This window comes from Symphalangus syndactylus, chromosome 18 (genome assembly GCF_028878055.3).
Source record: "Symphalangus syndactylus isolate Jambi chromosome 18, NHGRI_mSymSyn1-v2.1_pri, whole genome shotgun sequence".
Classification (NCBI taxonomy): domain Eukaryota; kingdom Metazoa; phylum Chordata; class Mammalia; order Primates; family Hylobatidae; genus Symphalangus; species Symphalangus syndactylus.
The window spans coordinates 30444285-30471448 of NC_072440.2; the positions used below are offsets into that span (position 1 = coordinate 30444285).

Sequence of the window (27164 nt, forward strand, 5' to 3'; positions counted from 1 at the left end):
GTGAGCTGAGATTGTGACACTGCACTCCAGCCTGGGTGACAGAGCGAGACTCCGTCAAAAAAAAAAAAAGAAGAAGAAAAGAAAAACATGAGATTACATTGATCAAAGTCAAGGTCATCTATGAGAAGTATTTGAAAGGTGGTATTCATCATTATTTTCAGTGGTGTGGTCTGGAATGGCCCAAAGCTGAGTTGAAACGCAGCCTTTGGCATCCTCTTATCTTTCATGCTGGGCCCTTTGTCCCAGGACTTGAGCAGGGCCTGCATGGGGTAGTGAGGTCCAGGGGTTAGATTAGCAGGCAGTTGACAGGCACCACAAGGGAAACTGCTGATAATCTGGATCAGAATAAGTTGCTACTGCAGAAGTAGCAAGTATTAATTAGCATAAGCAGATAAACTAGATCAGACACAGGCAATAGACCAGTGCTAGGCAGGGAGATTGCATATGTTAATTTGACTCCCCATTCAGCAAGAATTGTTCTGGTTTTGCCTCTGACACCTCTAAACTTTCTTTCAAAATCAGTTGGAACTTTTGCAGAAGAGTAAAGAAGAAGCTTACGTGATGGCAGATGCTTTCAGAATTGCATTTGAGCAACAATTAATGAGAAAAAATGACCAGGCACTACAATTGACACAAATGGATAAAATGCGTAAAAAAGCAACAAAATGGATGAATTGGAAGCGCCTTAAAGAGGATGGTAACTATGAATTATAATGGCAATAAGTAGGTGTAATTTTGTTTTGTTTATAATCCAAGTTGATGAAGCACACTTAATCCAATGTGGGCAAAAATAATTGAAACTTCACATGTGGTTGTGGTTTACTTAAAAACTTAGCAACTATGGAAGAAAAGTAGTCATTGGATATTACATGTGCAGATGAACTATTGGAATCTACAAACCATAACATAACAGGAATATCTCTTTTCTAGTACTCTTCTGTTTCATTTAAATAAGACCATGTTTAGTGAAAAAACTTTACAATAAAAGTGCTAGGTGATTAAAGGGAAACTGCCAAGAAGGAAGTAATGTGAAAAATGTCATTTAAACATGACATTAAATGTATCTATCTAATTAAACTTTATTGAAATGTATCCTTCTCAGAAGGATATTGAGGAATAGAGGAAAAACCTTAAGTTGGACAAATTAATAAAATAGTCTTAGAAAACATGAAGCAGAAGTTTAGGTTTTGGTACATGAGCCCATCAAAAGTTTATGGCCAGGCTGGGTGTAGTGGCTCACGCCTGTAATCCCAGCACTTTGAGAGGCCAAGGAGGGTGGATCACCTGAGGTCAGGAGTTTAAGAACAGCCTGGCCAACATGGCAAAACTCCATCTCTACTAAAAACACAAAAATTAGCCGGGCATGGTAGCACACGCCTATAATCCCACCTGCTTGAGAGGCTGAGGCAGGAGAATCGCTTGAACCCAGGAGGCAGAGGTTGCAGTGAGCTGAGATCGCGCCACTGGGCGATGGAATGAGACTCCATCTCAAAAAAAAAAAGTTAATGATCAGTATTGAGTATTATTATATCTGTATATTAAAAAATATATTAAAATAGCCTGAGAGAATTGAGGATCTTCCAGTATAAACAAAGTAGCTGTTATTTTTTAGAAATATTAGTTTCTCTAAGTAGTTCATATCAATTTTTATTTATCACTATTATTCTGTACAATTCATATTGCTTCAATTTAAAATGCCAAATTATAATTTGAAACCATTTATCAGTTGAGAAAGAATCAAGTGAAGTTTATAAGAATTTTAAATGTTTTATAGAAAAATTCTAGGATGACTGTATTTCTAAATATTTTCTTATCTGTCAGATCTATAATTCTAATTCTAATATCTCATATTCAGGTGAATTTAGAAAGACTAATACACATCTTGTAATATTTAAAATGATCTTAGGGGAACACCATCATAGAAAATATTTAAAATGAAACCTGGTGGCCAGGTGTGGTGGCTCACGCCTGTAATCTCAGCACTTTGGGAGGCCGAGGTGGGTGGATCATTTGAAGTCAGGAGTTTGAGACCAGCCTGGCCAAAATGGTGAAACCCTGCCTCTACTAAAAATACAAAAATTAGCTGGGCATTGTGGCAGGCGCCTGTAGTTCCAGCTACTTGGGAGGCTGAGGCAGGAGAATCACTTGAACCTGGCAAGTGGAGGTTGCAGTGAGCCAAGATTACACTACTGCACTCCAGGCTGGGGGAAAGAGCGAGACTGTCTCAAAAAAAAAAAAAAAGAAAAGAAAAATGAAACTTGGCCATGCGCGGTGGCTCACAACTGTAATCCCAGCACTTTGGCAGGCTGAGGCAGGCAGATCACCTGAGGTTCGAGACCAGCCTGGCCAACATGGAGAAACCCCATCTCTACTAAAAATACAAAAATTAGCTGGGCATGATGGCACTCACCTGTAATCCCAGCTACTCGGGAAGCTGAGGCAGGAGAATCACTTGAACCTGGGAGGCAGAGGTTGCAGTGAGCCAAGATCGTGCCACTGTACTCCAGCCTGGGTGACAGATCGAGACTCTGTCTCAAAAAAAAATAATAATAAGAAGAAAATGAAACCTTTATAATAGATAGCCATTTTGTTTGAAATATTTCTTTTCGAACAGTATATATTACTAATAGTATAGGAGTCAGCTGTTGTGAATTTTAGTTTCGTTAACTAAGCTTTCCTCCTTTTCTTTGCTGAAAAGGGTAAGAAGTGATGCAGAGGGATGATACAAACAGAAGCAGTAAATCAGAACTACAGAGTAGGGAAAAACAGATCATAGAAGCTACAAGTTTGGAGTGTTCATTAGATGGAAGCCAGGGCAAAACAGGAAAATATAATGTTTTATAACAGTCATTCTGAGAAAGTAATTCATATTATCCTGAAATTAATTTCTAAAAATGTTTTCTGATACGAAAGTTTTGAGAAAATATAATGGCTAAATTCCCAACAATGTTTTAGCTTTTTTTTTTTTTTCGAGACAGGATCTTGTCCTGTTGCCCAGGCTGGAGTGCAGTGGTGTGATCATGACTCACTGCAGCCTCTACTTCATGGGCTCAAGCAATCCTCCCACCCCAGCCTCCCTAGCAGCTGGGACTACAGGCACGTGCCACCATGCCAGGCTAAATTTTGTATTTGTTTGTAGAGGTGAGGTCTCACTATGTTACCCAGGCTGGTCTCAAACTCCTGGGCTCAAGCAGTCCTCCCTCCTCGGCCTCCCAAAATGCTGCAATTACAGATGTGATCCATTGTACCTGGCCAACAATGTTTTATAATAAATACAAAATAATGTATTTAGATAATATGGTCATTTTCTATAATGATCTCTTGATAAAAGCTGAAGGTACAACTTTATTTATTTATTTTTTTGAGACGGAGTCTCACGCTGTCACCCAGGCTGGAGTGCAGTGGCGCGATCTCGGCTCACTGCAAGCTCCGCCTCCCAGGTTCACGCCATTCTCCTGCCTCAGCCTCTCCGAGTAGCTGGGACTACAGGCGCCCGCCACCAAGCCCGGCTAATTTTTTGTATTTTTAGTAGAGATGGGGTTTCACTGTGGTCTCTATCTCCTGACCTCGTGATCCGCCCGCCTCTGCCTCTCAAAGTGCTGGGATTACAAGCGTGAGCCACCGCGCCTGGCCGAGGTAGAACTTTAATGTTCAATCCAGGGTAGGTGATTTTGCCAGGGAAAAAGCTAACACGGTCCATGTATTTAGCCTTTTAGGAACAAGTGGAAAACACTAAGAATACCTGGTTCTACCACGGACCACAGCTATGTGTAGATAATCTTCCTCAGACACCTCCTCTCTCAGCTAAGCCCTTAATAGCAGCTGGATTGTAAAATCCTCTTTGAGGAAAGCCCTGGTGTTTTGTGCTAATTGAAGGCAGATCTTCTTAGAAAGTCAGATTGTAAATATTTGTTTGTTTTGATAGAGGTGGAAAGAAAAGTGATGGGAAAAAGAAGAGACGAAGGGGAAAGTCAGGGTTAAAGTAATCTTAATCTTATGAAAGTCTGTCAGACCCTGTCACATGCATGCAAGGCCTACAACCCTGTGTGGAGCTTGGCCATTAGGATAGTGCAGTGTAGACAAAGCTGCATTTTTCTCAAGAGCTAGATTCATACTCATTTCAGCACTTGAGAATATGTGCATTTGATGTTCCATAATTCCTACCTTCCTCTGTGTAAGAGACAGGAAAAACCAAAGTGTTTTCCTATTCACACAGCACTCACCACTCAGCTCAGCACATCTGACACCAGATGTTGGGGGTGGGGGGTTCCCCACACACTGGCTGGGTATCCTATCATTTCCCTCAGTTCTCACATTGTCTACCTGGAGTTAGTTAGAGTCAGATCCCATAGGTTAAAGGCTCAGTCCCACAAGATGGCCTGCACTCCAAATGCCAGTCAAAAGCACGGGGTTGTGTCTGCTGCTCCTGACTGACTGGCTGTATATACATTGGGACTCCCATGACACTTCCTCAGGCTCCATTGATTTGCTAGGATGCCTCACAGAACTCCGGGAAACACTTCCGTTTACCAGTTTATTATAAAGGATCTTACAAAGGATGCAGATGAACAGCCAGATAAAGAGATGGACAGGGCAAGGCACGTGGGAAGGGATGCTCTCTTTGGCGCACCACCCCTCAGGAACCTCACATGCTCAGCTATCTGGAAGCTCCCCAGACCCTTTTAGGTTTTTATGGAGGCTTCATTACATGGACATGGTATGTCATTGGCCATTGGCGATCAACTCAACCTTCAGCCCCTCTCTCTTCCCCGGAGTTTGGGGATTGGGGCTGAAAGTTCCAGCTTTCTAATCACAAGATTGGTTCCCCTAACAACCAGCCCCCGTCCTGAGGCTGTCCAGGAGCCCACCAAGAGCCTCATTAGAACAAAACATGATCCTATTACCCAGGAAATTCCAAGGGATTTAGGGGCTCCGTGTCAGATGCTTCTAGCACTGAGGAAATTACAGTCAGGAATTGTGTGTTAGGAACTGGGGTCAAAGACCAACTATGAGAAAAGATTCACCTAACACCCCTATCTACTAGGATTTTAGGAGCTCTGTGTCAGGAACTTAGGGCAAAGACCAAATATATATTTCTTATATTACAATATCACACTCAGCTATTGACAAATCTGAGGAAGATTCCCACAAAAAATTCAATTCAGAGGGGTATAGCTCCCAAACTCTGAGTTCCAGTAAGGCACTGGGAGAGACCGAAGGCAGAATTTTAAATAATTGATTTAGGCAGGGCATGGTAGCTCATGCCTGTAATCCCAGTGCTTTGGGAGGCTGAGGCAGGAGGATTGCTTGAGCTCAGGAGTTTGAGACCAGCCTGGGCAACATAGGGAGACCCTGTCTCTATTAAAAAAAAAATAGCCAAGCATGGTGGTAGATACCCGTGGTCTCAGCTACTAGGGAGGCTGAAGTGGGAGGATCACTTGAGCCTGGGAGGCTGAGGCTGCAGTGAGTCATGATCCCACCACTGCAGTCCAGCCTGGGTGATGGAGCAAGACCCTGTCTCAAAAAAAAAAAAAAAAATTGATGGCTGGGTGTGGTGGCTCATGCCTGTAATCCCAGCACTTTGGGAGGCTGAGGCGGGTGGATCACCTGAGGTGGGGAGTTTGAGACCAGCCTGACCAACATGGAGAAACCCTGTCTCTACTAAAAATACAAAATTAGCTTGTAATCCCAGCTACTCGGGAGGCTAAGACAGGAGAAATGTTTGAACCCGGGAGGCAGAGGTTGTGGTGAGCCAAGATCGCGCTGTTGCACTCCAGCCTGGGCGACAAAAGCGAAACTTCATCTCAAAAAAAAAAAAAAAAAAATGGATTAATCTCTCACAGCTTTTATAAATCTATACAAGTTTCAGTAGTTCTTCTGCAGTTTCTCAGTGACAAGACTTTAATTCATTTTATTAGTATATTTCAGTAATCTTAAGAGGTACAGGGTGATACAGATTATGTTTAGTAACACTTAATATCAACTTTCTTTTTGATATGGCAGTTTAGACAAGTTTTCGGAAGTAGTTTATAAGCATACTTCTTTCTTTGTTTTTTTTGTTTTTGGGTTTTTTTTTTTCTTTTTGATCTTAAACTCCTGGGCTTAAGCAATCCTCCAGACTACCAGCTTGAGCCATCACACCGAGCTATTTCTTTTTTTAGACTGAAAATAGGGACACAGATTCATCCACTCATCAAAGTGTCAGTTTCTCTGACTTCTGTTTGCCACAGCTCCTCGTGGGAGGGGTCAGGGCCGCCCTCGTCACTGTGCTCTGTCAGGATTGGTGGGAAGGGGATCTCCCCTCATCTGCTCTCAGTTTCCCACTAAACCACTTTTGGAGAATATTCCAAAAACATTCTTGAAATTTTCCTTGTACAATCTGAGATTTTGTACCTTCTGTAAATTACTTTCCTTCAATGGATGAAGAAGGACATCAGTGGATGAACGTGAAATATTAAGTATTATGCTAATACCTGGGCAGGGCCTTTGACAATTGTGGTATTTTTTGTTGTTGTTGTGATGGTGGAAAAATATATCTAAAGTTGGCCGGGCACGGTGGCTCACGCCTGTAATCCCAGCACTTTGGGAGGCGGAGGTGGGCGGATCACGAGGTCAGGAGATCGAGACCATCCTGGCTAACACAGTGAAACCCGTCTCTACTAAAAATACAAAAAAATTAGCCGGACGTGGTGGCGGGTGCCTGTAGTCCCAGCTGCTCGGGAGGCTGAGGCAGGAGAATGGCGTGAACCCGGGAGGCGGAGCTTGCAGTGAGCTGAGATTGCACCACTGCACCTCCAGCCTGTGCGACAGAATGAGACTCCATCTCAAAAAAAAAAAAATTGTGTATATATATATATATATATATATATATATCTAAAGTTTACCATTTGAACTGTTTTTGAGTGGTATTAAGTATGTTCACATTGTAATGTAACCTTCATCATCATCCAGCTCCAAAACATTTTCATCTTTCTTTACAGAGACCCTGTCCCATGAAACAGTTAACTCCTCACTTCCCCTTCCCCAGCCCGTGTGATTTATTATTTAATGGCACAGTTCCCTGAGAAGAAGGTAATGCTATTTTCATTTTAGAGATGAGGAAATCAAGCCGAGAAAACTCACCTGAGGTCATACAGTTAGTAAGTGGCTGAATGAGGATTCAGGTCCAGGTCTTTGCGGTTCGGAAGCAGAGTTTGCATGGCTCAGAGGCCCCCTGTGGCCTGCAGACATGTTTTGTTAGGTTGGCTTAGTGTATTCAAACAATAAGACTAGTGGCTGACATTTAGAATTGGAAGATGTCACGGCAGATCTGCATTTCTGGCAGCTCTTGAAGACTGTGATGATCCAGTGACATGGACTGTGTTCTTGTGTGGCCTGTGTGTCAGCTGGCACAGAGGGGTGGCTGTGCTGCATGGCAGGGTAGCAGTCTTGCTGCCTCTCACCTGCGTTGCTCCTCGCTCTGAAGGCAGTGCTCTGCTCACTACATTCCACTGTGTGCTCCTGGACTCACTTGTCCTAGAGATCAAGTTACCTCTTTTGCTGGAAGTATATCAGTGAAGATATTTTAATGTCTCAGCGGATTTTCATGTTCAATTTTAGGATTTCCATCTCCAAGGAGTAAGAAAACCTTCGGGCAGAGACTGTTGGATATGCTCCCTTCAGAAAACAGTTCTAAGAGGGTGGAAGACCAGGACAGTCCTCAAGAGGTCCTTAAGATGCTCATAGATTTGGTTAGTGTCTTTGCTTTCTTTTTTTTGCAGGTTATGGTTAAGCCAAGCTTGTCCAACCCACGGTCTGTGGGCAGCATGCAGCCCAGAACAGCTTTGAATGTGGCCCAACACAAATTCGTAAACTTTCTTAAAACATTATGAGATCTTTTTGAGATTATTTTTTTTTTAGTTCATCAGCTATCATTAGTGTTAGCGCATTTTTTTGTTTTGTTTTTTGGTTTTTTGTTTTGTTTGGTCGCCCAGGCTGGAGTGCAGTGGTGCGATCTCGGCTCACTGCAACCTCCACCTCCCGGGTTCAAGCAATTCTCCTGCCTCAGCCTCTAGAGCAGCTGGGACTGCAGGTGCCCGCCACCATGCCTGGCTAATTTTGTGTGTGTGTTTTTAGTAGAGATATTTTCACCATGTTGGCCAGGCTGGTCTTGAACTCCTGACCTCAAGTGATCTGCCCGCCTTGGCCTCCCAAAGTGCCGGGATTACAGGCGTGACCCACCGTGCCCAGCCAGTGTTAGCATATTTTATGTGTGGCCCAAGACAATTCTTCTTCTTCCAGTGTGGCCCAGGGAAGCCAAAAGATTGTTCACCCCTAGGTTAAGCTAATCTATTTGCTTCCTGTTAATTCAACTCTTCATCTCTCTAGACTTGCACTTGCCTTCTATGTCCTTTTCCCAGATGGAGTACCAGACTCCACCTTCATGATCTTTATCTCCCTCAGCTCCTCTTTTCTCGTCATCCATATTCTTTCCGTGCAGGTTTAAAGGCTCCATCTTGGAAAACAGGGGGCTCCTGTAGTTAACTCCAGCCCAGTTTTGCCATCTACATTTATATATATACAGTTTGTGACAAGTCTGCCTGTTTATTGAGGCATTTTTAAAGTGTTCAAGGCATTTCCTCACACATCATATCCTTTACAGTCCTGCTACCCACATTCCACAGATGACTCAAACTAAGACACTGAGACTCAGGTTATATGAACATACTTATCTCTAGGCTGTTATATATTTGCATACAAATATATGAAAGCAATTTTATATACTAATAACTTCAACATTCTTTTATAAATATGCACGTTGATATATTTTTTATATGTTGATATATCTATACACACTTCATATAGATCTATATTTTCCCTTCATTTCCAGACGACTTGCAAAATTTTCAATGCTGTCTTCTGTTCTTTTAAAAAATAATTGTCGGGGCTGGGCAGTGGCTCACGCCTGTAATCTCAGCACTTTGGGAAGCCGAGGCGGGTGGATCATGAGGTCAGGAGATCGAGACCATCCTGGCTAACACGGTGAAACTCCGTCTCTACTAAAAATACAAAAAATTAGCCAGGTGTGGTGGCTGGCACCTGTAGTCTCTAGCTATGTGGGAGGCTGAGACAGGAGAATGGTGTGAACCCGGGAGAGCGGAGCTTGCAGTGAGCCAAGATCGTGCAACTACACTCCAACCTGGGTGACAGAGCGAGACTCTGTCTCAAAAAAAAAAAAAAAAAAAAATTGTCGGCCTTGCATGGTGGCACACATCTGTAATTCCAGCACTTTGGGAGGCTGAGGCGGGTGGATCACTTGAGGCCAGGAGTTCGAGACCAGCCTACAAAAATTAGCCAGGTGTGGTGGTGCACACCTATAGTCCCAGCTACTCTACTCGGGAGGCTGAGGCCCAAGAATCACTTGAGCCTGGGAGGCAGAGGCTGCAGTGAGCCAAGATGGCATCACTGCATTCCAGCCTGGGCAACAGAGCCAGACCCTGTCTTAAAAAAAAAAAAAAAAGAACTGGCTGGGCACGGTGGCTCACGCCTGTAATCCCAGCACTTTGGGAGGCAGAGGTGGGCCGATCACAAGGTCAGGAGATCGAGACCATCCTGGCAAACACAGTGAAACCCCGTCTCTACTAAAAAATGCAAAAAATTAGCTGGGTGTGGTGGCGGGCACCTGTGGTCCTAGCTACTTGGGAGGCTGAGGCAGGAGAATGGTGTGAACCTGGGAGGTGGAGCTTGCAGTGAGTGGAGATCGTGCCACTGCACTCCAGCCTGGGCGACAGAGCCAGACTCCGTCTCAAAAAAAAAAAAAAGAATCGTGAATAACACGCAGTATAATGTTTGGGGATCAGGTGATACCTAATTTATTCATACTGATGGACAGATCAATATGAATATTAGGGTTGAATATTTTATAAAATAGTACAATATTTCTCTGAATATATTCTGTGATTTATTGACTAACTTGTAGATATTTAATTTCTGTGCATGCAGCTTAATGATAAAGAAGAAGCTTTGGCTCATCAAAGAAAAGTTAGTTACATGCTTGCTCGGGCATTGGAAGACAAAGACACTGCTTCAAAAGAGAATAAAGAAAAAAATCCTATAAAACAGAATTTCTCTTTCAACAACCCCTGGCGTAAGGCTTCAGAATTCTCTGTTTTGGGTGATCCTATGCATTCAAGTGTCTGCATTTTAAATTCTGTGGGCTGCATTTGTTCAATCCAGCACTCTCAAATAGATCCAAACTATAGAACTCTTAAAAGATCCCATTCTTTGCCATCAAGTATCTTATTTTAAAGACAAGCCAGTTGAAACTGGAACTGAGTTGTTTCTATCAAGATACTTTGAGAAATGATTTTGTAAATTTTGCTGCATCTTGAGAAGTTGTGTTTCCTAGGTATTTCTGAATTTTAGGAGGTCGCTTAAATCAAATATTTTCTACATTTTCTTTTTCTTCTTTTGAGATGGAGTCTCGCTCTGTCACCCAGGTTGGAGTGCAGTGGTGTGATCTCGGTTCACTGCAACCTCCGCCTCCCGGTTCAAGCAATTCTCCTGCCTCAGCTTCCTGAGTAACTCGGATTACAGGCATGTGCCATCATGCCCAGCTAATTTTTGTATTTTTAATAGACAGGGTTTTACCATGTTGGCCAGGCTGGTCTTGAACTCCTGACCTCAATTGATCCGCCCGCCTTGGCCTCCGAAAGTGCTGGGATTACAGGCGTGAGCCACCACACCCAGCCTATTTTCTACATTTTCTACAAGAAATTAGTATTCTGTGTTGACATTTTATTTATAAATTACATTACTGTATTTATAAATTACATTACAGGCTGGGCATGGTGGGTCACCTAAGGTTGGAGTTCAAGACCAGTCTGACCAACATGCAGAAACCCGTCTCTACTAAAAATACAAAAAATTAGCGAGGCGTGGTGGCACATGCCTGAAATCCCAGCTACTTGGGAGGCTGAGGTAGGAGAATTGCTTGAACCTGGGAGGCGGGGGTTGTGGTGAGCCAAGATTGTGCCATTGCACTCCAGCCTGGGCAACAAGAGTGAAACTGTCTCAAAAAAAGAAAAAAAAACACATTACAGTGTTTGCCAACATCCTAAAACAAAAAATAATAATGATTTTTGGGAAAACAAAAAATTATTTAACTATTTTGATTGACTATAGGGATCTTAGATTGGCTAAATCAACAATATAGCAATATATCTTAATGCTCTAAAAAGTAATACCTAGGAGTGACTGAATGTTAATTTCTGGAATTCATTTATCTTATTTGCCTTGTTCAGTATTTTTCATTTACCATATAAAGTTTAGAAATAACAATTTCCTTAACTTCAATAAGACAGTTATGATGGTGGAACCTTGGCAGAAGTATATTGAGTCATTGTCGGCTACGTTCATGGCTTCTTGTCAGGGTAGTAACATTTTGCAACCAAATCTGCACAGATTTGTAGCCAAGTCTATAAAGTGCTTAACAGCTCTTTTCATTGCATCCTGTGAGATGGTTGTGATGATCCAGGAAATGGGGTCTCAGGAATCTGAAGAAGCTGCCTGAGCCAAGGTGATTTCTAGGAGTTTGTTTGTGGTATGTGAATTGGGGTGTGTGGGGGTGGGGTGTGTGTGTAGACAGGGTCCCACTGTGTTGCTCAGGCTGGTCCCAAACTCCTGGCCTCAAGGGATCCTCCTGCCTCAACCTGTCAAAGTGCGGGGATTACAGGCATACACCACCACAACTCAATAAAAAAGTTTTTAAAAATTTACAAAGCTCATATTTGATCCAGCTAGGATTTTACCCTGTACATTTGTATTTCTTGTAGCCTGACGCACAGATATCTTAAATGGCTACTAAATGCTGCTCTGTGTATGAAAACAAATGGCTATCAAGGCCGGGTGCAGTGGCTCACAGATCTGGTCTGAATCTCTTGAGTCCAGACCAGTCCAGAGTTCAAGACCAGCCTGGGCAACATGGTGAAACCCCATCTATACAAAAACTCAGCAAGGCATGGTGGCATGCACCTCTTGTCCCAGCTACTCAGGGGGCTGAGGCAGGAGGAATGGCATGAGCCCAGGAGCTTGAGGCTGCAGTTGAGCTGTGATTGTGCCACTGCACTCCAGCCTGAGTGACAGGGACCCGTCTCCAAAAGAAAAGGCTATCAATACAAAAATGTTTATCTAAATTACTGTACAGCCATACAATGGAATACTCTACAAAATGGAGAGCTCCATAAGATAAAGCAAATGAATAAAGCAAAATGCATGTGTTGACAGCTGTTGTGATACCTCAGTTCTTATCTTCTTGGTTTAAAAGAATTTAAATGAGACAGCAAAGGAGATGCAGCATAACTTATTGCAAAAGGAATATTTTGAAAGTTAGGTGCAGAATAGACAGTACACCTGAGAGAGAGAATTCAGGGCCGGCTGCTCATAAGGGTGAGACAGCATTGATCATTGCTGGAGAAACTCCCTTTATGGGAATTTTGCATTATTATTCATAAGGAGGTGAAGTGTTGCTAGTAATCATGTCCTGGGTGGTCCTCTGCACAGGTGCAGTAGCTGTTAATGCTTGCTCGTACATCACATGTCTCATTAGCATCTTAAATTTCCACCTAGAGGTATGTTTTTTATTATTATAATGTGCAAAGGATCAGTTTGAGGACAGGTAAAATCAAAATGTGCATGCTCTCTAGAAGGGAAAGTCCCTACTGAAGATAGCTTTGCTTAAATGAGCTCAATTACAATGTGAATGCTGAGGTTTATTGTGTTGGCTGTATGGTCATGAGAACATGGTCATTTCCTTGACTACCTGATATGGTTTGGCTGTGTCCCCACCCAAGTCTTATTTTGAATTGTAATCCCCATAATCCCCACAGGTTGAAGGAGGGACCTGGTGGTAGGTGACTGGATCATGGGAGTGGTATCCCCCATGTTGTTCTCATGATTGTGAATTCTCACAAGATCCAATGGTTTTATACATAGTAGTCTCTCCTGCTGCCATGTAAAACATGCCTGCTTCCCCTTCTGCCAGGATTGTAAGTTTCCTGAGGCCTCCCCAGCCATGTGGAGCTGTGAGTCAAACCTCTTTCCTTTACAAATTACTCAGTCTTGGGTAGTATCTTTATAGCAGGGTGAGAACGGAATAATACACTCCTATCCTGCCTCACGTGTTAGACACATTTTATGAGGGTCCTCAGATGCCTTTGGCACTATTATCTCCTGGACTCTTAGCTGCTTCTCCCTTGGCAGCTCCCTGTCTACACACACACACACACACACACACACACACACACACACAGATAAGGAAATCAGACACATCTGAAGCACAAGTGGGTTTGATGCACTGCTGCTGTCCTGTGGTGAGTGCCACAGGACAAAGGCATGGAAGTTTCCTTAAGAAGCTGAGAGAGGCCCTGGGCTAACAGTCAAAAGGGAAATGGGGCAATGGAGCACAAGGATTCCAGCTATAAGAACTGCATGAGTGGCCAGGTGTGGTGGCTCACGCCTGTAATCCCAAGCACTTTGGGAGGCCGAGGCGGGCAGATCACGAGGTCAGGAGATCGAGACCATCCTGGCTAACACAGTGAAACCCCATATCTACTAAAAATACAAAAAATTAGCCAGGTGTGGTGGTGGGCGCCTGTAGTCCCAGCTACTCGGGAGGCTGAGGCAGGAGAATGGCATGAACCCGGGGGGCAGAGGTTGCAGTGAGCCGAGATCGTGCCACTGCACTCCAGCCTGGGCGACAGAGCAAGACTCCATCTCAAAAAAAAAAAAAAAAAAAAAAAAAAACCTGCATAAGCTTGGTAGCAGATTCTTTCCAGGGGCCTCCAAATAAAACTGTAGTCTGACTAACACCTTGATTTTGGCCTTGTAAGACCCTAAGCAGAAAACACAGCTGAGCCAGATATATGGCCTACAGAACTGTGAGCTAATACCTTTGTGTTACTTTAGTTAGCTGGGCATGGTGGTACACATTTGTAATCCCAGCTACTTGGGAAGCTAAGGTGGGAGGATCACTTGAACCCCAGGATGCAGAGGTTGCAGTGAGCTGAGATTGCACCACTGCACTCCAGCCTGGGCAACAGAGCAAGACTCTGTCTCATTAAAAAAAAAGAAAAATTAACCAGGCATGGTGGTATGCACCTGTAGTCCTAGCTACTGGGGATGCTGAGGTGGAAGGATGGCTTGAGCCCAGGAGTTCGAGGCTGCAGTGAGCCATGATTGCACTACTACACTCCAACCTGGGCAACAGAGACTCTCTCACAAAAAAAAAAAAAAAAAAAAAAAAAGAGAGAGAGATTCTATCAATTTATATACAATTTTGAGACCCAAAACAATGCTGTACATTGTTATGCATCTCACTACATGCATTCTTACAGAATAGAAGCATAAAATCATGGAAAGATACACACCAATTTCATAGAGTTATTTCCCTCTGGGGAAAGTGAAAAGGAAAAAATAGAAATAAAATGAAGTATTGGCTGGGCACGGTGGCTCACACCTGTAATCCCAGCACTTTGGGAGGTCAAGGCAGGTGGATCACAAGGTCAGGAGTTCGAGACCAGCCTGGCCAATATGGTGAAATCCTGTCTCTACTAAAAATACAAAAAAAAATTAGCTGGGCGTGGTGGCACATGCCTGTAATCCCAGCTACTTGGGAGGCTGAGGCAGGAGAACTGCTTGAATCCAGGAGGCGGAGGTTGCAGTGAGCCAATATCATGGCACTGCACTCCAGCCTGGGTGACAGAGCAAGACTCCATCTCAAAAAAAAAAAAAAAAAAAAGTGAATTAAGAGGGAACCTCTGGCCAGGTGCAGTGGCTCATGCCTGTAATCCCAGCACTTTGGGAAGCCGAGGTGGGGAGATCACTTGAGGTCAGGAATTAGAGGCCAGCCTGGCCAACATGGTGAAATCCCATCTCTACTAAAAATATTTTAAAAATTAGGCAGGTGTAGTGGTGCGTGCCCACAATCCCAGCTGCTCAGGAGGCTAAAGCAAGTGAATCACTTGAACCTGGGAGGCAGAGTTTGCAGTGAGCTGGGATTGCGCCACTGCACTCTAACCTGAGTGACAGAGTGAGACTTTGTCCCCTGCCTCAGAAAAAAGGTTGGGGGGAATCTCAATTTTATCTGTAATGTTTTCTTTTTTTAGTACATCCCGTATATTAATATTTGTTAAGTTTGGGTAGTATTTACTACACCACTACTACATTTTTTTTTTTTTTTTTTTTTTTTTTTGAGACAGTGTCTCGCCCTGTCACCCAGGCTGGAGTGCAGTGGTGCCATCTTGGCTCACTGCAAGCTCTGCCTCCCGGGTTCTCGCCATTCTCCTGCCTCAGCCTCCTGAGTGGCTGGGACTACAGGTGCCCGCCACCACGCCCAGCTAATTTTTTTTGTATTTTTAGTAGAGACGGGGTTTCACTGTGTTAGCCAGGATGGTCTCGATCTCCTGACCTGTGATCCACCTGCCTCGGCCTCCCAAAGTGCTAGGATTACAGGCGTGAGCCACCACGCCTGGCCAACATTTTTATTTTTAAACTCTACCCATGCTACTACAGATTTGTGATACTATATGGGTCAGATCTTCCGAATAACTGGTAATAATTTTTATTAAGTTTTCCCTAATGCATTTTCAATTCTACATTTCAAGAGAATTGAACTTTTCTCACTTTTGCACTCTAATCAGAAAAACCAGAATTAAATTTTTATTTTAAAATACATTTAATAAAAATAACCCATAGTTTTACATATTTTACATGTGTAGAATATTTACAAACTCACTTCTACAGCATTTACTTAATGTTTACTATTTTGCCATTATTTGCCTTTTTGGCTATTTCCCTCAGTAGTAAAATGTTGTCCAGTGTTCTCTTTAAAAAATTAGTTTCTTGGGCAATCCTCCTAGGAACCAAAAAGAAAAAGAAAAAAAAAGAAAAAAAAAAAAAGTTGTTCACATTTAACAAAGTTCACATTCTCATAGCAATTTTAACCAGTCACTGCATTCCAACTACATTATTTCACTGACACATTTTTCCAGCAGCACTTGTTAAACATTTAGCATGCAGTTTACAGAAGGAATTTATGAAGGGAACAAGGTACACATAGATAGTTGCCATAATTCTGAGGTATACACAAAAGTTGCTGAAGTATTCACAATGAAAGTAAACATACCTAAAACAGCACAGTCTCTCTACTTCATACAATTAAATTTATAAAAATTAAATAGCTAGCAAGCTACATTTCTTTGCTGTTGTTCAGTCGCTAGCCATACATGAGCTATTTGGAGTTTTCTAAATTCATTTAATTTCTTATAAAAGTGGGAATCTTACCTTGTTCTAAGGCCTCTGTTCTTTTCCTTTTTGTTGCCAAAGCTGGATTTGATTGCTCCTTTAAGGTTTCCACTGGACAGTTTGGTCTTGGCAGCTGACATCCAGGTGTTGGCCCTGGCCGATTACTGAAATACTTCATTTTCAGTGCCTTTTAAAAGACACCAAAAGTAAGGTAGGTGAGTATCTGAAATGTGTTGAGGAAAATCTTACCTTCAAGATTATAGGGAGCATTAAAAATACTATGTGAATGCCCTCATTCCCAACAAAACAAAATTAATGTCAAGTATTTACAAATGGAAATTACTACAAATAAACATCTAGGATCCTAAGATTGGCTGATAATTCCATTAAAAGACTGGCCGGGCACAGTGGCTCATGCCTGTAATCCCAGCACCTTGGGAGGCTGATGTGGGTAGATCACATGAGGTCAGAAGTTCAAGATCAGCTTAGCCAACGTGGCGAAACCCCATCTCTATTAAAAATACAAAAATAAGCCGGGCGTGGTGGTGCACGTCTGTGGTCCCCATTACTCGGGAGGCTGAGGTAGGAGAATTGCTTGAACCCAGAGGCAGAGGTTGCAGTAGGCCGAGATCGCACCACTGCACTCCAGCCTGGGCGACAGAGCGAGGCTCCATATCAAAAAAAAAAAAAAAAAAAAAAAGAAAAGGAAAGAAAAAGAGATTCCCTTCTAATTTTTCCATAATTAAATAGCCTATACAGGCTGAATATCTCTTATCTAAAATGCTTGGGACCAGAAGTGCTTCAGATTTTGGACTGTGGAATATTTGCATATACATGACGTACCTTGGGGATGGAAGCCAAGATTAAAAATGAAATTTATGTTTCATATACAGCTTATACATATAAACTGAAGGTAATTTTACACTTTTTTTTTTGTGGAGAATGGGGTCTTGCTATATTGCCCAGGAAGGTCTTGAACTTCTGGGCTCAAGCCATCCTCCCATCTCTGCCTCCCTAAGAGCTGGGATTACAGGTGTGAGCCACCGCGCCTGGCTGAAGGTAATTTTATAAAATATTTTTAATTTGACAAAATTTTTAATTTTGTACGTAAAACAAAGTTTGTGTTAATGTCCTTATGTGTAGAATTTTCCACATGTGGCGTCACGTCAGCATTCAAAAAGCTTTGGATTTTGGGGCATTTCAGATATTTGGATTAAGGATGCTCAACCTATACTAATTATGAGCTATCCTTAGTGAAATATTGTACATTTCCATTCTCTACATATTGAGCTCTACAGTTCAAAATGCAAAGAGAGAAATTTAAAAAGAACTTACAAGTTGGCCACACTATCCATATATATTCAAATTCCAAGTCATGTAAAATATAAATTCTTAAAAAATAAGGCTTTTTAAAAAATATAGTATGGCCGGGCGTGGTGGCTCATGCCTGTAATCCCAGCACTTTGGGAGGCCGAGGCAGGCGGATCACAAAGTCAGGAGATCGAGACCATCCTGGCTAACATGGTGAAACCCCGTCTCTACTAAAAATACAAAAAATTAGCTGGGCGTGGTGGCAGGCGCCTGTGGTCCCAGCTCCTCAGGAGGCTGAGGCAGGAGAATGGCGTGAATCTGGGAGGTGGAGGTTGCAGTGAGCTGAGATTACGCCACTGCACTCCAGCCTGGGCGACAAAGCCAGACTCCCTCAAAAAAAAAAAAAAAAAAAAAAAAAAAAAAAAAAAAATACAGTAGGTTGGAACCAATGGATTCTAATTCAACAATCCATTGCAAATGGACAGAAATTTTACTTGAAAGGGCTTCTCCAAGATTATTTCTATTAATTACCAGGCCAATGTTCTATAATACATTTTCTCTTTCTTCCCCCCACTATAGTGCTATAGTATGACATTTTCTTGACTTGGGTCCACAATTCTGATAAAAACAATTATATCCTAAATGACAAGTTTGTCAGGTCATGCTTGTCTATTTTTTTTTTGGATACAGAGTCTCACCCTGCTGCCCAGGCTGGAGTGTGCAGTGGCACAATCTTGGCTCACTGCAACCTCCACCTCCTGGGTTCACATGCTTGTCTATTTACATCAGCAGCATAGTGCTGTCCAGTGGCTACAATGATTTAAAATACTTCTGGCAGGGCAGGGTGGCTCATGCCTATAATCCCAGCACTTTGGGAGGCTGAGGCAGATGGATCACCTGAGGTCAGGAGTTCGAGATCAGCCTCGACAACATGGTGAAACCCTGTCTCTAGTAAAAATCCAAAAATTAGCCAGGCATGGTGGTGTGCACCTGTAATCCCAGCTACTAGGGAGGCTGAGACAGGAGAATCACTTGAACCTGGGAGGTAGAGGTTGCAGTGCCACTGCACTCCAGCCTGGGCAACAGAGCAAGACTTCGTCTCAAAAATAAATAAATAAATACTTCCTTTAGGATAATCCTTTAAGAAAGATGAAGCCCATATAAACTTTGCAAGCATTCCTCACCACTCCCAATATTATTTGCAGTAATTTAGAGATTCCTTACTTCAACAGTTGCATTTTCATTTTTTATTTATTTATTTTTTGTAGAGATGATGTCATGTTGCCCAGGCTGGGCTCCAACTCCTGGGCTCAAGCTATCCTTGCTCCTTCACTTCCCAAAGTGCTGGGATTACAGGTGTGAGCCGCTGCACCAGCCTACAGCTGCATTTTGAAGGCATTACTTCTAAATCACAGCAGTTCTATATGCAAATTAGGCTAATTCTGTGCTAAAGATCTAAGAAAATACCTCATTCCAACTTTAATAAAGACATCCATGAAACCAAACTCACTTTAAAAACTTCATTCTATTAAAATACAACCCAAATACAACAACTAGTATTTTTCTGTTAAGTTTCAAACTATACTACCAATGAAAACAACTTTCTAGATAATTAAATGTGGTCTCAAGTTTATTATGATGGAAATAATATACATAGAAGTATGAGTGAAAAGGCAACAAATTACTTGTTTGAAATTAAAAGAGTATGTGTACACATGGACATAAAAATAATAAAGAAAAATTTTTAAAAAAGAAATTAGAAGAATAATTCTAATGGTAAATACCCAGCATATACTTACCTACCTACCTATCCATCTATATCTACCTATCTATCTATCCATCTATCCATCCATCCATCCATCTCTATATTCACATAGCACATATTGCTAAAAAGAGAAGGCTTATACAAGCAAATGCATTAAACAATGATTTTGTAGCCTGGAACAAACCTAAAGAGAAAAAAATCTATTTTGTATGCTTAATATTACTGTACATTAATATGTTTCCATAAAGACCTGTGATCCCACTTTCATTAGTCTCTCCCTTCATGAGGTAAAATCACTGCACTGTGTTGTACACTGCTCTGCCCTAAGTTATTCTAGGTCTTCCAAATTTTTCATGAGTTTGATTGTTATTTCCTTTAAACAGCAGTTAGTTTCAGTTTTTGTTTTATTTCAAATATTTTTCAAGCTTTTGTAAGCATACAATTATATCTGACTATACCATTTCCTCCCCATGTTCTGAATGTGAAAATGACCAGCATGCATACCTGGATTGCATTATATAGGGAAGGAAAAATAAGCCGAACAAACTACTTTCAGCATTAGGCTTGCTACAAGATTTAAATGAATTTGAAAGAGCTCAACTGAAATATACCAGTTTCTTAACAAATAAAAAGCCTTGGTTTTCTTTTTCTCTCTAAGTAAAGTATTTACAAGCCAATTAAGTGTCCCTAAGCAAGTGTAATAAGTGTAAACTCTCCTGTGTCTCTGGGTGCATATAATTTAATCTCAGTCTTAATAGTGTTTGTGGTTTGGGGAAAAGATACAAAGTTTGTTATTTCTTAAAACAAAAACACATCTTTCCAGTATTTAAAAAATGTTAATTTTATGAAATTCTATTTTTATCAATGCTACAGTTAAGATTATTTTTATATTTCCTAGTATAAAAAAGATACACTAAAATACCTGTGTGGCCGTAATTCGAGCACATGGATTAAATAAGAATAAGCCTTGTATGAGATCTAGTAAGTCGTCTCCTGCTGCACTGAAGATGTGATGCAACGGGATTCCAGGGAAACTCTTAAATGTCACATAATCTGGAAGACTACACATGTCCTGTAAAAATAATTTTATAATTCAAACTTAAGGATTAAAGGCATATAGATTGCAAATGAAATAAATCATTTTCAGGTGATATGGTGGTTTATATAGAAAATTCCAAGAAATCTATTAAAAAGTCCTAGAACTAGTAGTAAGGCAAGGCTGAAAATGATATAAATTGAAAATTTAAAAATCAATTGTAATTCTGTACACTAGCAATGAATATGTGGACATCAAAATTAAAAACACAGTACTATTTCTAATCAGCCCAAAAAGAAAAATGAAACAGGTGAAAAATGTAACAAAACATGTATAGGGTAATATACTATAAGCTATACAATACTGATGAAAATTATCAAAAGATCTCAATAAATGGTGAAACATACCATGTTCACATATTGGAATATTCAACAGAGGAAAGACATTAATTATCCTCAAATTGATTTGCAAGTTTAATGTAATTTTTATCAAAATCCTAGCAAAATTATCTTAGATATAGGACCAATTATTCTACAATTTATATGGAAAGGCAAAGGACTACAGTAGCTAAAATGATTTTGAAAAAGAACAATAAAGTGGGAGGACTCATTTTACCTGATTTCTAGATTTAATATATAGCTACTTTGATTAAGACTGTGTTGTATTGGCAGAGAGATACATAAATCAATGGAACTCAATAAAGGACTTAGAAATCCACACAAATCTGCCAAAAGGATTTTTGAAAAAAGTGAAAAACTAAATGAAGAGACAGTCATTCATTTCAACAAATACTGCTAGAGCACTTTGACATACATGTGCAAAAATCTGAACTTGGCTGGGTGTGGTGGCTTACGCTTGTAATCCCAGCACTTTGGGAGATTGAGGCAGGAGGGTCACTTGAGCTCAGGAGTTCGAGACCAGCCTGGACAAGAAAATGAGACCCCACTCCAACCTGGGGAACAGAGTGAGACCATGTCAAAGAAAAAAACAAAAACAAAAACTGAACCTTGCCCTAAGTCTCACACATCATATAAAGGTAAACTCTAAACAGATCTTGGACTTAAGTGTAAAACCACAAAACTTGTAGAAAAAAATACAAAAAAAAATTGTCACAGCCAAGGGCATGGTGACTCATGCCTGTAATCCCAGCACTTTGGGAGGCCAAGGCGGGCAAATCGTTTGAACTCACGAGTTTCAGACCAGCCTGGGAAACATGCAGAAACCCTGTCTCTACAAAAAACACAAAAACTAGCTGGGCGTGGTGGTGCACGCCTACAGCCCCAGCTACTCAAGAGGCTGAGGTGGGAGGATGGCTTGAGCCCGGGAAGTGGAAGTTGCAGTGAGCTGAGATCACACCACTGCACTCCAGCCTGGGCAACAGAGCCTGATCTTGTCTTGAGGAAAAAAAAAAAAAAAAATTGTCAAAAAATCTTTGGGCTGGGCAAAAGAGCTCTTTGACTTGACATCAAAAGGATGATCAATTAAAGAAAAAGTGACAAGCCTGATTACAATTTTGCAGAGGATGAAAAGGCAGCACAAGGGAAAACATCTGCAAACTACATATACTTTTTGGACTACTATCTAGAATATATGAAGAGCTCTCAATACTCAACAGTCAAAAATCAAAGAATCCAATCAGAAAATGGGGAAGAGACATTTAACTAAAGATGGCAAATAAGCACAAGAAAAGATATTCAACACCATTAACCATTAGGGCAGTGAAAAATTAAAATCAAAATGAGCTATCATGACACACTCATTAGAATGCCTAAAATTAAAAAGTGACAACACCAAATGCTGGAGAGGATTCCAAGAAACTGGAGCATTCATTTACTGCTGATGAGGATGTAAAACAGTACAGCTGCTCTGGAGTTTTGCAGGTTATTTAAAAATTAATATGTAACTACCATATGACTCAAGAACTGAACTCCTGGGCATTTATCCCAGAGAAATAAAAATATATTCTTATATAAAAAACTGTACATAAATGTTTAGAGCAGTTTTATTGGTAATAGCCCCACATTGGAAACAACACAAATACAGATGTCCTTCAATGGGTGAACGGTTGAAGAAACTGAAATAAATCCACACAATACTCAGCAGTTAACAAAAGAGAGAATGAATTATTAACATGCAATGACCTGAATGAACTTCCATTTATGATGGATATGAAAAAGTTAATCCCACCAAGTTACATATTGTGTGATTCCATTTATCCATTTACATAACATTCTTGAAATGACAAAATTACAGAGCTGGAGAACAAATTAGTGATTGCCAAGAGTTAAGGAGTGGGTACAAGGAAAGTAAGCACAGCCATAAAAGAATACCATGAGATTCTTGTGGTGATATTCTGTATCTTGACTGTAGCATCCTGGTGTGATACTGTACTGATTTTATTTATAAGATGCTCCCATCTTGTAAAAGCTAGGTAAAGGGTCCATGAAATATGTCTGTAGTATTACTATTATCGTTTTGAGACAGGGACTCATTCTGTTACTCAGGCTGGTAAAGCGCAGTGGTGCAATCACAGCTCACTGCAGCCTTGACCTCCTAGGCTCAAGCAATCCTCCTACCTCAGCCTCCTGAGTAGCTGGGACCATAATGTGTGCACCACCATGCCTGGCTAATTTTTAATTTTTGTTTTTTATAGACACGAAGTCTCACTATGTTGCCCAGGCTGGTCTTAAACTCCTGGGCTCAAGTGACCCATTTACCTCAGTTCCCAAAGTGCTGGGATTACAGGCATGAGCCATTGTACCCAGCCACAAGATATAATTGTGAATTATATATTCACAATTGCATGTGAATAATATTCTCAAAATAAGAAGTTTAATTTTTTTTTTTTTTTTTTTGGAGACAGAGTCTCACTCTGTAGCCCAGGCTGGTCTCAAACTCCTGGCCTCAAATAATCTGCCCGCCTCAGCCTCCCAAAGTGCTGGGATTACAGGCGTGAGCCATCGCACCTGCCAAGAAGTTTAATTTTTAAAAAATCGAAGAGAAACATCAGTAAGCAATTACTATGTAGAAAATCATGTTAGCCAAGTGCGCTGGCTCATGCCTGTAATGCCAGCACTTTGGGAGGCCGAGGCAGAACTGCTTGAGACGAGGAGTTTGAGACCAGCCTGGGCATCATGGTGAAACCCCATCTCTATTAAAAAAAAAAAAAAAAAAATACAAAAATTGATTTTAAAAAAATCTAAGAGAAACATCATATATACATATATGTATACCTACGTGTGTGCGTGTGTGTAATGGGTTTTATATATATAATGGGTTCACACCATGTATATATACGACGTGAACCCATTTTTGTCAAGGAGTGAAAGAACGTGCAACCCTTTTATGTTCACAGTGTGCATATAAACTCCTAACATGACTTTACACTGAATTATTAATAGTTATTACTCCGAGGTCGGGATTACTGGGGTGGGGGGAAAGGACTACATGTATACAAGGGGTTGGATGGTATATCACAATTGTAACTTCTTTATATACTTTATCATTTAAAATGTTCTGAGTACATATTATAATGAATGTCTTTAATATTCACGTGACAGCACTATATAAAGTATATGACAGTTTAAGAACTTTACAGAGTCCTAATTACATTTCAAAGAAAATGCATAAAGGCTTACCGGCCACTGTTCCTCAGTTGGTGTGCCCAAAGTTTCAAATATTCTTGTTAGCTGATCGAGGTCTGAATCTCCTGGCAAAAAAGGAACCTGAAAGAAAGTAAGAGGGAGACTTTTCAAGGTGGGTTTTTTTTTTTTTAATTTTTTTCTTTTTTTAGAGAGACAGAGTCTCGCTCTGTCACCCAGGCTGCAGTGAGTGATGCGATCCTGGCTCACTGCAACTTCCTCCTCATTTCAAGCGATTCTCCTCCCTCAGCCTCCCGAGTAGCTGGGACTGCAGGGGCATGCCACCATGCCTGGCTAATTTTTGTATTTTTAGTAGAGATGGGGTTTTGCCATGTTGGCCAGGCTGGTCTCGAAGTCCTGACCTCAAGTGATCTGCCCACTTCGGCCTCCCAAAGTGCTAGGATTACAGGCATGAGCCACCACGCCAGGCTTCGAGGTGGGTTTTTTTTTTTTTTTTTTTTTTTTTTTTTGAGACAGAGTTTCGCTCTTTTGCCCAGGCTGGAGTGCAGGAGTGCAAGCTCTGCCTCCTGGGTTCAGGCCATTTTCCTGCCTCAGCCTCCAGAGTAGCTGGGACTACAGGCACCCACCACCATGCCTGGCTAATTTTTTTTTTTTTTTTGTATTTTTAGTAGAGACAGGGTTTCACTGTGTTAGCCAGGATGGTCTAGATCTCCTGACCTCGTGATTTGCCCGCCTCAGCCTCCCAAAGTGCCGGGATTACAGGCGTCAGCCACCATGCCTGGCCTTCGAGGTGGTTTTTGATACCTGTTAGACAAATACTATAAATGTAATTAAGAAAAACTTAAAAACTCTGCAACAAATATTGAAAATTTAGTATGAAGTATATTGGGTATGTTATTAGATCCTGCCACTGCTAACCAACAGAATAGCACCTTTATTATCCATTTTATTCACTCCAAATTTTAATAAACACTCACCGTATAACAGGCATTGTGCTAAGCCTCAGGAATTAAGAGAGGAAAATGAGACATTCCCTGCCCTCCCCTTAGGTGGAGGTGGTAAGCAGTGCTGATACACATAAACAAGCATTTACAATTTGGTGTGTTGAGTAAGTACAAGATCCTAGACCACATCGAAAGGGCACCTACTCTAGATGGGTCAGGAGTTCAAGACCAGTCTGGCCAACATGCTGAAACCCTGTCTCTACCAAACATACAAAAATTAGCCAGGCATGGTGGTGCACGCCTGTAGTCCCAGCTCCTCAGGAGGCTGAGGCAGGAGAATCACTTGTACTGAGAGATGGAGGCTGCAGTGAGCAGAGATGGAGCCACTGTACTCCAGCTTGGACGACAGAACAAGAATCCATCTTAAAAAAAAAAAAAACTAAAAGGATATTAAATAATATTACAACTATTTTTAGACATACTAATTTTCTTCTTAAACCCAAAAGGATTATCTTTTTTCTTTTGTAGGGCACCTGTACCCTCACTTTGCAGACCAAATTGTGGACAAGTTTGTAATTTAAACAAATTTTAAGAATTGGTGTGCTGTTGTATGATGTAAAAATGAAACTAAGCTGTCTGATGTATGGATTTCACACTCCAATTTGAACAAGCCTATGTAAAAGACATTTATGAGAAAAAGTAGGAAAATCTGAATACAGACTTAATTTTATTAAGGAATTAATGTTCACTTTTTTCAGATGACAGTGGTATTATGGTTATGATTAAAGAATCCTTATAGATGGCCGGGTGTGGTGGCTCACTCCTGTAATCCCAGCACTTTAGGAGGGTGAGGCGGGTGGATCAATTGAGGCTAGGAGTTCGAGACCAGCCTGGTCAACATCACAAAACCATTTTTACTAAAAAATACAAAAACTAGCCAGGTGTCATGGTGCACGGCTGTAATCTCAGCTACTTGGGAGGCTGAGGCACGAGAATCGCTTGAGCCTGGGAGGCAGAGGTTGCAATGAGCTGAGATCATGCCACTGCACTCCAGCCTGGGCGACAAAGTAAGACTCTGTCTCAAAAAAAAAAAAAAAAGAAAAAGAAAAAAAAAGGAATCCTTATAGAGAAAAATACGAAAGAAACATGGATAAAGTTACATGTTTGGGATTTGTGGCAAAAATATCTAGTGTGGGAGAGTACTGATAAAATGGATCATATGTTGAAACTGTTGAAACTGGCTGATGAGTATAGAGGCTCATTTTACTAGTCTTTGCTTTTGCATGTTTGAAAATATCCATACTAAAAAAACTATTTTTCCCTAAAGAAAGAGCTGCTTTGGGACTTAAGCTGTGTGTTTAAAATGTCTTATTTGTATTAAATACATGAACCTTGTTAAAACACTAAATAGTACTAAGGACTTATAATAAAAATTGGTTCTTTGACCCATCAACTCCCTCTCACTTTTGATAATTATGTAACTTTTGCTCAGTGCAGAGCCAAAATTAAGATTAATTCCCCTTCTTATACAATTTGGTTTTCCTAAAGGTAATGATTTCCTAGCCCTCCGCCACCAACTTGTAATGCCTGCTCTTTGGCAACTTGGTTTATATAAAAGCTAAATATTCCAGTTATTAAATATCAGTTTCTATATGACTAAACCAATCATATCCATTGGTTCCTTTTTTTTTTTTTTTCCTGGAAGCCACTCCTGCTGAAGTCCTCACCCCACCTGCTCCCATCTGGACTAGCTACTCTCCAGGCCTGATGCATACCTGCTTTCCCAGAACTTTCCTTCACTATTAAATGAGAATTTGAATTGCCTCTTTCCTGTGTTGAATCTTATGTTCCCTGCATCTCATGTCTTCCTGTTGGTTTATCTCTGCAACCTCTGCCTTGTGGGTTCAAGCGCCTCAGCTTCCCAAGTAGCTGGGATTACAGGCGCCCGCCACCACGCCCAGCTAATTTTTGTATTTTTAGTAGAGACCAGGTCTCACCATGTTGGCCAGGCTGGTCTCGAACTCCTGACCTCAGGTGATCCACCTGCCTCGGCCTCCCAAAGTGCTGGGATTACAGGCATAAGCCACCGCGCCCAGCCCTAAACTTTCTTGTTTTTGAGACAAGGTCTGTCTCCTCTAATTTGGTGTGAATTTTTCAGTTCTGTTTTTCTCCTGTGCTGTCTCTGCACCAGCTCAGCTCAGCTCCCCAGCCTTCGCCGCTGCAGC

General features: G+C 41.2%; 2 protein-coding genes and 1 long non-coding RNA gene across 7 annotated transcripts in view; 1 reads left to right on the plus strand and 2 right to left on the minus strand.

Annotated features, from left to right (window-relative positions):
* Window positions 1-12261, plus strand: part of CCDC125 (coiled-coil domain containing 125) — a 39184-nt gene extending 26923 nt beyond the window's left edge. The window contains 3 exon segments of the mRNA XM_063623189.1: window positions 523-697; window positions 7600-7730; window positions 9982-12261. Coding sequence (XP_063479259.1) covers window positions 523-697; window positions 7600-7730; window positions 9982-10287 — 612 coding nt within the window. The 3' untranslated portion in view covers window positions 10288-12261.
* Window positions 691-7605, minus strand: LOC134733517 (uncharacterized). Its single transcript, XR_010117077.1, has 3 exons — window positions 7123-7605; window positions 2411-2528; window positions 691-1487 (listed from the first exon to the last, which is right to left on the minus strand). It is a non-coding gene; the product is annotated as an uncharacterized lncRNA (long non-coding RNA).
* Window positions 12262-15693: 3432 nt separating the features above from the next.
* The window catches only part of CDK7 (cyclin dependent kinase 7), a 44940-nt gene continuing 33469 nt past the window's right edge, over window positions 15694-27164 (minus strand). For all 5 annotated transcript variants that reach the window (XM_063623224.1, XM_055253016.2, XM_055253019.2 and 2 more), the window contains 4 exons: window positions 24032-24118; window positions 20280-20429; window positions 16321-16468; window positions 15694-15892 (listed from right to left, as the gene is read on the minus strand). In XM_063623224.1, the coding sequence (XP_063479294.1) occupies window positions 15864-15892; window positions 16321-16468; window positions 20280-20429; window positions 24032-24118 (414 nt within the window). In that variant the 3' untranslated portion in view covers window positions 15694-15863. The remainder of the gene's footprint in view (window positions 15893-16320; window positions 16469-20279; window positions 20430-24031; window positions 24119-27164) is intronic.